The sequence below is a fragment of the Salmo salar genome, chromosome 01 (assembly GCF_965601325.2).
Source record: "Salmo salar chromosome 01, fSalSal1, whole genome shotgun sequence".
NCBI classification, from domain to species: domain Eukaryota; kingdom Metazoa; phylum Chordata; class Actinopteri; order Salmoniformes; family Salmonidae; genus Salmo; species Salmo salar.
In genome coordinates this window covers 3,647,818-3,662,187 of record NC_138291.1, presented here as the reverse complement: position 1 = coordinate 3,662,187, position 14,370 = coordinate 3,647,818, and the positions used below count along the sequence as shown (strand labels likewise).

The 14,370-nt window shown below is 46.2% G+C and overlaps 1 protein-coding gene across 4 annotated transcripts in view; it reads right to left on the bottom strand.

The window, feature by feature from the left end:
- Nucleotides 1-2,965: 2,965 nt before the first annotated feature.
- The window catches only part of LOC106594790 (protein numb homolog), a 114,062-nt gene continuing 102,657 nt past the window's right edge, over nucleotides 2,966-14,370 (bottom strand). For 3 of the 4 annotated variants that reach the window (XM_082958295.1, XM_082958351.1, XM_082958346.1), the window contains 5 exons: nucleotides 11,792-11,993; nucleotides 11,408-11,707; nucleotides 9,679-9,843; nucleotides 6,810-6,911; nucleotides 2,966-5,822 (listed from right to left, as the gene is read on the bottom strand). In XM_082958295.1, the coding sequence (XP_082814421.1) occupies nucleotides 4,645-5,822; nucleotides 6,810-6,911; nucleotides 9,679-9,843; nucleotides 11,408-11,707; nucleotides 11,792-11,993 (1,947 nt within the window). In that variant the 3' untranslated portion in view covers nucleotides 2,966-4,644. The remainder of the gene's footprint in view (nucleotides 5,823-6,809; nucleotides 6,912-9,678; nucleotides 9,844-11,407; nucleotides 11,708-11,791; nucleotides 11,994-14,370) is intronic. The other variant, XM_082958315.1, reaches the window with a different exon arrangement.

The following is a 14,370-nucleotide window of genomic DNA, read 5'->3' as shown; positions in this document are numbered from 1 at the left end:
GATCAGAGACCAGATCATATTCACTAGATCAGAGAACTGATCAGAGAACAGATCATATTCACTAGATCAGAGAACTGATCAGAGAACAGATCAGAGACCAGATCATATTCACTAGATCAGAGAACAGACCATATTCACTAGATCAGAGAACTGATCAGAGAACAGATCATATTCACTAGATCAGAGAACAGATCATATTCACTAGATCAGAGAACTGATCAGAGAACAGATCATATTCACTAGATCAGAGAACAGATCATATTCACTAGATCAGAGAACAGATCATATTCACAGGCTTGGTAAAACTGTTTTGATTAAAAAGGCCTGATAAAACAAGTATGTCAGACCAGAGTGAGACAGAGGGTACATCGCAAATGGCTCCCTATACCCTATATAGTGCACTACTTTAGATCAGAGCCATATGGCACCCTATTCCCTATATAGTGCACTACTCCTGGTCAAGTAGTGCCCTATATACAGTGCCTTCGGAAAGTGTTCAGTACCCTTGACTTTTCTCACATTTTGTTACGTTACAGCCTTATTCTAAAATGGATGAAATACAACAACAACAAAAATCCACATCAATCTACACACAAGACCCCATAATAAAGCGAAAACAACAGAAATACCTTATTTACATAAGTATTCAGACCCTTTGCGATCAGACTCTAAATTGAGCTCAGGTGCATCCTGTTTCCATTGATCATCCTTGAGATGTTTCTACAACTTGATTGGAGTCCACCTGTGGTAATTGATTGGACATGATTTGGAAAGGCACACACCTGTCTATATAAGGTCCCACAGTTGACAGTGCATGTCAGAGCAAATACCAAGCCATGAGGTTGAAGGAATTATCCATAGAGCTCCGAGACAGGATTGTGTCGAGGCACAGATCTGGGGAAGGGTACCAAAATATTTCTGTAGCATTGAAGGTCCCCAAGAACACAGTGGCCTCCATCATTCCTAAATAGAAGAAGTTTGAAACCACCAAGACTCTTCCTAGAGCTGGCCGCCCGGCCAAACTGAGCAATCTGAAGAGAAGGGCCTTGGTCACTCTGACAGAGCTCCAGAGTTCCTCTGAAGGACAACCATCTCTGCAGCTCTCCACCAATCAGGCCTTTATGGTAGAGTGGCCAGACGGAAGTCACTCCTCAGTAAAAGGCAAATGACAGCCCGCTTGGAGTTTACCAAAAGGCACCTAAAGGACTCAGACCATGAGAAACAAGATTCTCTGGTCTGATGAAACCAATATTGAACTCCTTGTCCTGAATGCCAAGCGTCACATCTTGAGGAAACCTTCAACCATCCCAACGGGGAAGTATGGTGGTGGCAGCATCATGCTGTGGGGATGTTTTTCAGTGGCAGGAACTGGGAGACCGGTCAGGATCAAGGGAAAGATGAACCGAGCAAAGTACAGAGAGATCCTTGATGAAAACCTGCTCCAGTCTCCGAATGTCCTTGAGTGGCCCAGCCAGAACCCGATCTAGCATCTCTGGAGAGAACTGAAAATAGTTGTGCAGCGATGCTCCCCATCCAACCTGACAGAGCTTGATTGGATCTGCAGAGAAGAATGGGAGAAACTCCCCAAATACAGGTGTGCCAAACTTGTAGCGTCATACCCAAGAAGACTCGAGGCTGTAATCACTGCCAAAGGGGCATCAACAAAGTACTGCTGAGTAAAGGGTCTGAATACTTATGTACATTTTTGATAAATTAGCAACAAAAAAATGTACCCGTTTTTGCTTTGTCATTATGAGGTATTGTGATGTCATTATGAGGTATTGTGATGTCATTATGGGGTATTGTGATGTCATTATGGGGTATTGTGATGTCATTATGGGGTATTGTGTGTAAATTGATGAGGAGAAAAAAAACAATTGAATCAATTGTAGAATAAGGCTGAAACGTAACAACATGGGGGAAAAGTTATGGGGTCTGAATACTTTCCAAATGCACTGTACACACACTATCGCTCCTTACTCCTGGTCAAAAGTAGTGCACTATGTAGGGAATAGTGTTCCATTTAGGACCCAAACCAGAGAAAGAGACAAACAGATTCTCTGTCTCTTTCCACTGCAAACAGCTGGACTCACTGTCAGGACCACCCGTCAGATTAAAGAGGTCAGGCCCACCGTCACATTAAAGAGGTCAAGCCCACCGTCACATTAAAGAGGTCAGGACCACCGTCAGGTTAAAGAGGTCAAGCCCACCGTCAGGTTAAAGAGGTCAGGCCCACCGTCAGGTTAAAGAGGTCAGGCCCACCGTCAGGTTAAAGAGGTCAGGACCACCGTCAGATTAAAGAGGTCAGGACCACCGTCAGGTTAAAGAGGTCAAGCCCACCGTCACGTTAAAGAGGTCAAGCCCACCGTCAGATTAAAGAGGTCAAGCCCACCGTCACATTAAAGAGGTCAGGACCACCGTCAGGTTAAAGAGGTCAAGCCCACCGTCAGGTTAAAGAGGTCAAGCCCACCGTCAGGTTAAAGAGGTCAGGCCCACCGTCAGATTAAAGAGGTCAGGCCCACCGTCACATTAAAGAGGTCAGGACCACCGTCAGGTTAAAGAGGTCAAGCCCACCGTCACGTTAAAGAGGTCAAGCCCACCGTCAGATTAAAGAGGTCAAGCCCACCGTCACATTAAAGAGGTCAGGACCACCGTCAGGTTAAAGAGGTCAAGCCCACCGTCAGGTTAAAGAGGTCAGGACCACCCGTCAGGTTAAAGAGGTCAAGCCCACCCTGTCCTTCTGACACCGATAGGGTTGCACGTTTCCGCTAACTCTACCAAAATTCCCAGGTTTTCCAGGAATCCTGGGAATTTTTGAAAAGTTACTGGAATTCTGCAACCCTAGCCACAGATATCAGTTACGGTAAGCAAAAACATACATTACCCACAGCCATGTACTGATGACCATCATTCACTAAAGTCATCAAATGATAAAACTACTGTACTATAGTGCTTGTGCAAATAATATGGTAAATCAATCATTTTTATTTAAAAATAATATCATTGAAGGATAAATAAAATTGGGGAGATGACACTGTCCATAGTGTTAAAATACAACGACAACAAAAGTACAAACATTACCACAAAAAAAAATTAAAAGAATGACAATGAAGATGGAAGTCAATTGTAGTTAAGTACTAACGAGTACTAACGAATAGTACCAGATGAGTACTAATTACTAGTACTATCGAGTGCTAGACTAGTACTGTCATAGTAAGGAGACTTGAGAGAGCAGATCAGTGGTAGCAGAGGCAGCCTGGGATGTATTCATTAGTCGCACACCGTAGCAAAACGTTTTGCAATGGAAACAAGAGTTTCTATTGGAAAATTTCCAAGTAGGACCCTCCCCCGTTTGGTTCTTAATGAATACACCCCGGGGTACCCCATACTACCGCCACACTGCTGCCCGCTGGATCCACATTGATTGTTGGTGCATTGATGATGATTTACTATTTACAGTGAGATGAACATCCAATCACAGGATGAAAACCAACCAAAAACAGCAAATATGACAGAATTCATTAAAAAATAGAAAACAACTGTCCCTTCAACACAAAGCGCGCTCTCTCTCTCTCTCTCTCTCTCTCTCTCTCTCTCTCTCTCTCTCTCTCTCTCTCTCTCTCTCTCTCTCTCTCTCTCTCTCTCTCTCTCTCTCCTCTCTCTCTCTCTCTCTCTCTCTCTCTCTCTCTCTCTCTCTCTCTCTCTCTCTCTCTCTCTCTCTCTCTCTCTCTCTCTCTCTCTCTCTCTCTCTCTCTCTCTCTCTCTCTCTCTCTCTCTCTCTCTCTCTATCATCATCATCATCATCATAGAAATCAACTGCCGTGAGCTGTGTACACTAATATATTCTTAGTAGATATAGATTTATAATATATGATCATTTCTTGTATACATGTTGCACATCCACTCATTCTGTAGCTAGCTAGCCTCTGGCAAAGATTACATTACAACTCCTCTGTTAGATTCCCAAAGCTATTTTAAAATATACCTTAATGCATAAAAATAAAGATTTTGGCATTCTCTCAACTTTTTCGGATTTTTTAAAAAGTTTTAGATGAGAACCTCTGGTCTGGAAGCTCAGTACTCTTTCAGTGCTGCAGTCTTTCTGCCTGACAGATGGCCGGGAGAGCAAATCATACTCCAGCCACCTGGGGGCGCTGTGAGCTGGACCAGGAGAGGGAGGAAGGGGCAGCAACCCCTGGTAAAGTTGTTTGAGTGTGTCTCGAGAGCTGGGAGGGCTCGGGTCGGGGCTCGGGGCTGTGCGGTCTCAGATCCACCACTCCACAGGGTCATCATGTCCACTTCCACGTCATCCAAAGCAACAACACAATTAAACCCACAATACAAGTTAAAATGGTAAGCAGCAGCACCTCCATACCTCCATGTCTCTTTCCCGTCCCACTGTTTCCATCCTTCATCCCTGCTGATAGCGCCACCCACCCATCCATTGCCTCTCCACTCAGGTCCTCCACTAAGCCAATCCAGGCGGATGTAGAGACTGAGAGAAAGGCTAGTCTGCTCCTCTTCAGTCTCTCACCAACCTGCAAATTCATTTAAAAAAGTATCCCCATCACCACCACCTCCTCCTCCTCAGTCCCAGGTCCACCTCCTCCTCCTCCTCAGTCCCAGGTCCCAGCTTCTCAGTCTCTAGAGTTGGATCTCAAAGGTCTTGTGCAGCTCGGAGGAGAAGGGGTTAGTGGGCGACGGCGTGGTTCGCTGGCGGGAGTGGCTCTCCAGGGCGGCCCACTTGGCCTCGAAGGGATCGGCCGTCGCCAGGGGTTGCGGGGGCAGGGGAGGGGCCGGGGAGGACTGAGGGGGCAGGGAGGGAGGGGCCCAGCTGTCGGCCCCACCCCCGTTGAAGGCTACACTCCCATTGGGTGCCTGGAAGGGAAGGGGCTGCTGGTGGGGGTTGCTGAAGGAGATACCCACAGTGTGCTGAGCAGGGTCATACTGGGGCGTGGGGTACGCCTGGGGCTGGGGCGTGGGGTACGCCTGGGGCTGGGGAGTGGGGTACGCCTGGGGCTGGGGCGTGGGGTACGCCTGGGGCTGGGGGGTGGGGTACGCCTGGGGCTGGGGCGTGGGGTACGCCTGGGGCTGGGGAGTGGGGTACGCCTGGGGCTGGGGGGTGGGGTACGCCTGGGGCTGGGGCGTGGGGTACGCCTGGGGCTGGGGAGTGGGGTACGCCTGGGGCTGGGGGGTGGGGTACGCCTGGGGCTGGGGCGTGGGGTACGCCTGGGGCTGGGGAGTGGGGTACGCCTGGGGCTGGGGCGTGGGGTACGCCTGGGGCTGAGTGGCTGAACCAAACACATTGGCCAACATCTGAGAGGGTGTGATGCCCATCACGGGCACAGTGGGATGGGCATAGGGCAGCCCGTTGGACATGGGGTAGGAGGCTGGGGCCTGGTAGGCAGGCTGGCGAGGGGGCAGCATGGGAATCGCTGGGGGCATGGAGGACATGAAGGCCACAGGGGCAACTGCCTGGGTTGGGAGGGTGGGTACAGCAAACGCCTGGGAAGGGGGTAGTGAGGTAGGGAAGGCCTGGGTGGAAGGCTTGGGGAAGGCTGGGGGGTTGGGGGTGAGGAACGGTTGGGATGGGGGTGTGGAGAAGGCTGGGGGGTTGGGGGTGAGGAACGGTTGGGATGGGGGGTTGGGGGTGAGGAACGGTTGGGATGGGGGTGTGGAGACGAGTTGCGGAGCGCGGACAGACTTGGCGACCTCCTCGAGCCAGCGGTCAGCCTCCGACGGCGTGCGGCGGTGGGAGTGGTGAGAAGGAGACGATGTGGCGGAGGGAGGAGCTACAATCACTGGGGTCGTCCAATCACCTCCTGGTAGAAAATACATCATGGAATGTTTAATAGACGTTTCGAAGTAATTCATAATAATTGATTTGTACCTGAAAGTATCTTAAAATTGTACAATAACAGATGGTGTAGAAAGAGCATTATCAATAGATTTGATTGATTGATGACAGTCATGACATTGTTAACTTGCAAAGCACTCTTCCCACGTCAGACTCGCTGTGGAATCAGTTTAGTGTTCTGGTGTCTCAGTCCATAGAAACAGAACCAGCCTGTCTGTGTTCTGGTCTGGTGTCTCAGTCCATAGAAACAGAACCAGCCTGTCTGTGTTCTGGTCTGGTGTCTCAGTCCATAGAAACAGAACCAGCCTGTCTGTGTTCTGGTCTGGTGTCTCAGTCCATAGAAACAGAACCAGCCTGTCTGTGTTCTGGTCTGGTGTTTCAGTCCATAGAAACAGAACCAGCCTGTCTGTGTTCTGGTCTGGTGTCTCAGTCCATAGAAACAGAACCAGCCTGTCTGTGTTCTGGTCTGGTGTCTCAGTCCATAGAAACAGAACCAGCCTGTCTGTGTTCTGGTCTGGTGTTTCAGTCCATAGAAACAGAACCAGCCTGTCTGTGTTCTGGTCTGGTGTGTCAGTCCATAGAAACAGAACCAGCCTGTCTGTGTTCTGGTCTGGTGTCTCAGTCCATAGAAACAGAACCAGCCTGTCTGTGTTCTGGTCTGGTGTCTCGGTCCATAGAAACAGAACCAGCCTGTCTGTGTTCTGGTCTGGTGTCTCAGTCCATAGAAACAGAACCAGCCTGTCTGTGTTCTGGTCTGGTGTCTCGGTCCATAGAAACAGAACCAGCCTGTCTGTGTTCTGGTCTGGTGTCTCAGTCCATAGAAACAGAACCAGCATGTCTGTGTTCTGGTCTGGTGTCTCGGTCCATAGAAACAGAACCAGCCTGTCTGTGTTCTGGTGTCTCGGTCCATAGAAACAGAACCAGCCTGTCTGTGTTCTGGTCTGGTCGTTACCTGGTTGTGCGGAGGAGGAAGTCGGGGGGGTATGGTGCCCTGCGTGGCCAGGTGTCTTGGCCCAGGGGTTAGTGTCTCGGGCAGGAAGTGGAGGAGGCAGTGCTGGAGCGTTAGATAAAGCAGGAGAAGGAGGTAAGACAGGAAGTTCTAGTAGTTCAGACACCATGTTGTATATAGACATGGTAACATTAGATACATACAGACACCATGTTGTATATAGACGTGGTAATATTAGATACATACAGACACCATGTTGTATATAGACATGGTAATATTAGATACATACAGACACCATGTTGTATATAGACGTGGTAATATTAGATACATACAGACACCATGTTGTATATAGACATGGTAATATTAGATACATACAGACACCATGTTGTATATAGACATGGTAATATTAGATACATACAGACACCATGTTGTATATAGACATGGTAATATTAGATACATACAGACACCATGTTGTATATAGACATGGTAATATTAGATACATACAGACACCATGTTGTATATAGACATGGTAATATTAGATACATACAGACACCATGTTGTATATAGACATGGTAATATTAGATACATACAGACACCATGTTGTATATAGACATGGTAATATTACATACATACAGACACCATGTTGTATATAGACATGGTAATATTAGATACATACAGACACCATGTTGTATATAGACATGGTAATATTAGATACATACAGACACCATGTTGTATATAGACATGGTAATATTAGATACATACAGACACCATGTTGTATATAGACGTGGTAATATTAGATACATACAGACACCATGTTGTATATAGACATGGTAATATTAGATACATACAGACACCATGTTGTATATAGACATGGTAATATTAGATACATACAGACACCATGTTGTATATAGACGTGGTAACATTAGATACATACAGACACCATGTTGTATATAGACGTGGTAATATTAGATACATACAGACACCATGTTTAGTTATATTAGACATGGTAATATTAGATACATACAGACACCATGTTGTATATAGACATGGTAATATTAGATACATACAGACACCATGTTGTATATAGACATGGTAATATTAGATACATACAGACACCATGTTGTATAATAGACATGGTAATATTAGATACATACAGACAGCCATGTTGTCATATAGACGTGGTAATATTAGATACATACAGACACCATGTTGTATATAGACATGGTAATATTAGATACATACAGACACCATGTTGTATATAGACATGGTAATATTAGATACATACAGACACCATGTTGTATATAGACGTGGTAATATTAGATACATACAGACACCATGTTGTATATAGACATGGTAATATTAGATACATACAGACACCATGTTGTATATAGACATGGTAATATTAGATACATACAGACACCATGTTGTATATAGACATGGTAATATTAGATACATACAGACACCATGTTGTATATAGACATGGTAATATTAGATACATACAGACACCATGTTGTATATAGACATGGTAATATTAGATACATACAGACACCATGTTGTATATAGACATGGTAATATTAGATACATACAGACACCATGTTGTATATAGACATGGTAATATTAGATACATACAGACACCATGTTGTATATAGACATGGTAATATTAGATACATACAGACACCATGTTGTATATAGACATGGTAATATTAGATACATACAGACACCATGTTGTATATAGACGTGGTAATATTAGATACATACAGACACCATGTTGTATATAGACATGGTAATATTAGATACATACAGACACCATGTTGTATATAGACGTGGTAATATTAGATACATACAGACACCATGTTGTATATAGACATGGTAATATTAGATACATACAGACACCATGTTGTATATAGACATGGTAATATTAGATACATACAGACACCATGTTGTATATAGACGTGGTAATATTAGATACATACAGACACCATGTTGTATATAGACGTGGTAATATTAGATACATACAGACACCATGTTGTATATAGACGTGGTAACATTAGATACATACAGACACCATGTTGTATATAGACATGGTAATATTAGATACATACAGACACCATGTTGTATATAGACATGGTAATATTAGATACATACAGACACCATGTTGTATATAGACATGGTAATATTAGATACATACAGACACCATGTTGTATATAGACATGGTAATATTAGATACATACAGACACCATGTTGTATATAGACATGGTAATATTAGATACATACAGACACCATGTTGTATATAGACATGGTAATATTAGATACATACAGACACCATGTTGTATATAGACGTGGTAATATTAGATACATACAGACACCATGTTGTATATAGACATGGTAATATTAGATACATACAGACACCATGATGTATATAGACGTGGTAATATTAGATACATACAGACACCATGTTGTATATAGACATGGTAATATTAGATACATACAGACACCATGTTGTATATAGACGTGGTAATATTAGATACATACAGACACTATGTTGTATATAGACATGGTAATATTAGATACATACAGACACCATGTTGTATATAGACATGGTAATATTAGATACATACAGACACCATGTTGTATATAGACATGGTAATATTAGATACATACAGACACCATGTTGTATATAGACATGGTAATATTAGATACATACAGACACCATGTTGTATATAGACGTGGTAATATTAGATAATGAATAAGTATGAAATGAACAACTGAAGCATCATAAACACTTCATAATGTGTTATTCAAAGTGCATGTGAACTTTGTGTTATAGTGTGTGTCGGCTGTCTCAGTCTGTGTTGCAGTGGAGTGCAGTTACCTGGCTGAGCCCCCGGGGGGGGCGCTGCTACAGGCGACTGTGGAGAGGAGGTTGGTCGGGGCATGGGGGCCTGGGAGAAGGGGTCTTCAGGAGGCCCACTGAAGGCTGAGGCGATCTGGGTACACAACGAGCTGATGCTGTCCCCCTCTCCCTCTCCCTCTGGGACTGGAGGAATGAGAAAAGGACGTGTGTATTTTTCAGACATTCAGCCATGAGGCGCCCTTCACAGAAAAACCCCCCACTGTTTATGATGTGTGCTGTCTGGGGCTACTGAGAACGGAGCAGAAGACAGATTTCTGTCGTATTGGACAGATACATTATGGACAATAGTGTTGTATTGGACAGATACATTATGGACAATAGTGTTGTATTGGACAGATACATTATGGACAATAGTGTTGAATTGGACAGATACATTATGGACAATAGTGTTGTATTGGACAGATACATTATGGACAATAGTGTTGTATTGGACAGATACATTATGGACAATAGTGTTGTGTTGGACAGATACATTATGGACAAATACATTCTGAAAACCAAAGCTCACATAGCAAGCCACTGATGCCGAAGATTGTTTCATACATGGTTACAAAGTGATGGCTGCTATTGTAAGAGTGTAATAGGGAGTGTGTTACAGACTGACCTGTATTGTTCATGGGGAAGTCAGACTAGTTACAGACTGACCTGTATTAAAGAAGTCAGACTAGTTACAGACTGACCTGTATTAAAGAAGTCAGACTAGTTACAGACTGACCTGTATTGTTCATGGGGGAAGTCAGACTAGTTACAGACTGACCTGTATTAAAGAAGTCAGACTAGTTACAGACTGACCTGTATTGTTCCTGGAGGAAGTCAGACTAGTTACAGACTGACCTGTGTTATTCCTGGAGGAAGTCAGACTAGTTACAGACTGACCTGTGTTATTCCTGGGGGAAGTCAGACTAGTTACAGACTGACCTGTATTGTTCCTGGAGGAAGTCAGACTAGTTACAGACTGACCTGTATTATTCATGGGGAAGTCAGACTAGTTACAGACTGACCTGTATTAAAGAAGTCAGACTAGTTACAGACTGACCTGTGTTATTCATGCAGAAGTCAGACTAGTTACAGACTGACCTGTATTGTTCCTGGGGGAAGTCAGACTCGTTACAGACTGACCTGTGTTATTCATGGGGGAAGTCAGACTAGTTACAGACTGACCTGTGTTGAAGAAGTCAGACTAGTTACAGACTGACCTGTATTGTTCATGGGGAAGTCAGACTCGTTACAGACTGACCTGTATTGTTCATGGGGGAAGTCAGACTAGTTACAGACTGACCTGTATTGTTCATGGGGAAGTCAGACTAGTTACAGACTGACCTGTGTTATTCATGGGGAAGTCAGACTAGTTACAGACTGACCTGTATTGTTCCTGGGGGAAGTCAGACTAGTTACAGACTGACCTGTATTGTTCATGGGGAAGTCAGACTAGTTACAGACTGACCTGTATTAAAGAAGTCAGACTAGTTACAGACTGACCTGTGTTATTCATGGGGAAGTCAGACTAGTTACAGACTGACCTGTATTGTTCATGGGGAAGTCAGACTAGTTACAGACTGACCTGTATTATTCCTGGAGGAAGTCAGACTAGTTACAGACTGACCTGTATTATTCCTGGAGGAAGTCAGACTAGTTACAGACTGACCTGTATTATTCCTGGAGGAAGTCAGACTAGTTACAGACTGACCTGTATTATTCATGGGGAAGTCAGAATTCCTCTGCAGGGTGGAGGACAGATCGTTCATCCTGAGGGACAGCTGCCGTTTGAAGGGAGAGGAGTTGTTGTTGAGGGCAGGGAACCCTCTGAAGGAACCCTGTCTTGCCAGGACCTCCACTGGAGCGTGTCTGCGGGGGATAACCTGGGGACCCAGAGGAGGAGAGGAGGAGGAGGGGGACGGGGGCCCTGGTAGAGGGGCCACAGCCTGGTTCACCACACCCTCACTGGGGCCCGAGGAGAGAGCGATGGAGGGTCTGACATCGCCTTCTGCTGTAGGAAAGGGTAAACATCAGGGGACGGTAGGCTACCAGATAGATACGTCATGTAAAGAACGGGACACACACACACACACACCTTTCTTGTCCTGTAACTGCCTCATGACCTCCTCTCGCTCCGCGGCTTCCGTCGCCGTGGTAACTCGGAACGAGCCCTCCCTGGTGAAGGTGGTTCTGTTGGAGTCGAAGGTTGCCGTGACACCGCACTCCTTCTCTCTCCTCTGTTTCCTCTCCAGACAGGCAGCGAAGGCACAGCCCACCGAGTGGCTCAGACGCTCGCCCTTAACACCACATTAATAACACGTTAACGCCACAAAACAGATTAATAACACAGCCCACCGAGTGGCTCAGACTCCTCTCCCTTAATAACACAGCCCACCGCGTGGCTCAGACTCCTCTCCCTTAATAACACAGCCCACCGAGTGGCTCAGACTCCTCTCCCTTAATAACACAGCCCACCACGTGGCTCAGACTCCTCTCCCTTAATAAACACAGCCCACCGAGTGGCTCAGACTCCTCTCCCTTAATAACACAGCCCACCGAGTGGCTCAGACTCCTCTCCCTTAATAACACAGCCCACCGCGTGGCTCAGACTCCTCTCCCTTAATAACACAGCCCACCACGTGGCTCAGACTCCTCTCCCTTAATAACACAGCCCACCGCGTGGCTCAGACTCCTCTCCCTTAATAACACAGCCCACCGCGTGGCTCAGACTCCTCTCCCTTAACAACACAGCCCACCGAGTGGCTCAGACTCCTCTCCCTTAATAAACACAGCCCACCGAGTGGCTCAGACGCTCGCCCTTAACACCACATTAATAACACGTTAACGCCACAAAACAGATTAATAACACAGCCCACCGAGTGGCTCAGACTCCTCTCCCTTAATAACACAGCCCACCGAGTGGCTCAGACTCCTCTCCCTTAATAACACAGCCCACCGCGTGGCTCAGACTCCTCTCCCTTAATAACACAGCCCACCGCGTGGCTCAGACTCCTCTCCCTTAACAACACAGCCCACCGAGTGGCTCAGACTCCTCTCCCTTAATAAACACAGCCCACCGAGTGGCTCAGACTCCTCTCCCTTAATAACACAGCCCACCACGTGGCTCAGACTCCTCTCCCTTAATAAACACAGCCCACCGCGTGGCTCAGACTCCTCTCCCTTAATAACACAGCCCACCGCGTGGCTCAGACTCCTCTCCCTTAATAACACAGCCCACCGCGTGGCTCAGACTCCTCTCCCTTAATAACACAGCCCACCGCGTGGCTCAGACTCCTCTCCCTTAATAACACAGCCCACCGAGTGGCTCAGACTCCTCTCCCTTAATAACACAGCCCACCGAGTGGCTCAGACTCCTCTCCCTTAATAACACAGCCCACCACGTGGCTCAGACTCCTCTCCCTTAATAACACAGCCCACCACGTGGCTCAGACTCCTCTACCTTAATAACACAGCCCACCGAGTGGCTCAGACTCCTCTCCCTTAATAACACAGCCCACCGAGTGGCTCAGACTCCTCTCCCTTAATAACACAGCCCACCGAGTGGCTCAGACTCCTCTCCCTTAATAACACAGCCCACCACGTGGCTCAGACTCCTCTCCCTTAATAACACAGCCCACCACGTGGCTCAGACTCCTCTCCCTTAATAACACAGCCCACCGAGTGGCTCAGACTCCTCTCCCTTAATAACACAGCCCACCGAGTGGCTCAGACTCCTCTCCCTTAATAACACAGCCCACCGAGTGGCTCAGACTCCTCTCCCTTAATAACACAGCCCACTGCGTGGCTCAGACTCCTCTCCCTTAATAACACAGCCCACCGAGTGGCTCAGACTCCTCTCCCTTAATAACACAGCCCACCACGTGGCTCAGACTCCTCTCCCTTAATAACACAGCCCACCGCGTGGCTCAGACTCCTCTCCCTTAATAACACAGCCCACCGAGTGGCTCAGACTCCTCTCCCTTAATAACACAGCCCACCACGTGGCTCAGACTGCTCTCCCTTAATAACACAGCCCACCGAGTGGCTCAGACTCCTCTCCCTTAATAACACAGCCCACCACGTGGCTCAGACTCCTCTCCCTTAATAACACAGCCCACCGCGTGGCTCAGAAGTGATCAATAACACGTTAATAACAGCCATTCTCCCTGAGACAACACTTCAGTAATAGTATTTGGTATTAGCTGTTTCAAAAGCAGCGGGATACTCTTCCTGGGCTCCACACAAAACATGAAACGTGACAATACAGAACATTAATAGGCAAGAACATCTCAAGGACAATACTACATACATTTAAAAACATCACACGTAGCCTACATATCAATACATACACACAAACTATCTGGGTCCAATAGGGGAGAGGCGTGGTGCCGTGAGGTGTTGCTTCATCTGTTTTTTTTAAACCAGGTTTGCTGTTTATTTCAGCAATATGAGATGGAAGGAAGTTCCATGCAATAACGGCTCTATATAATACTGTACGCTCTCTGTAATTTGTTCTGGATTTGGGGACTGTGAAAAGACCCCTGGTGGCATGTCTGGTGGGAGAAGTGTGTGTGTCAGAGCTGTCTCTGTAAGTTGACTATGCAAACATTTTGGAATTGTCTACACTTCAGTCATGACACGAGGGATACGAAAGGTGAACTTGCTTGGTTTTCT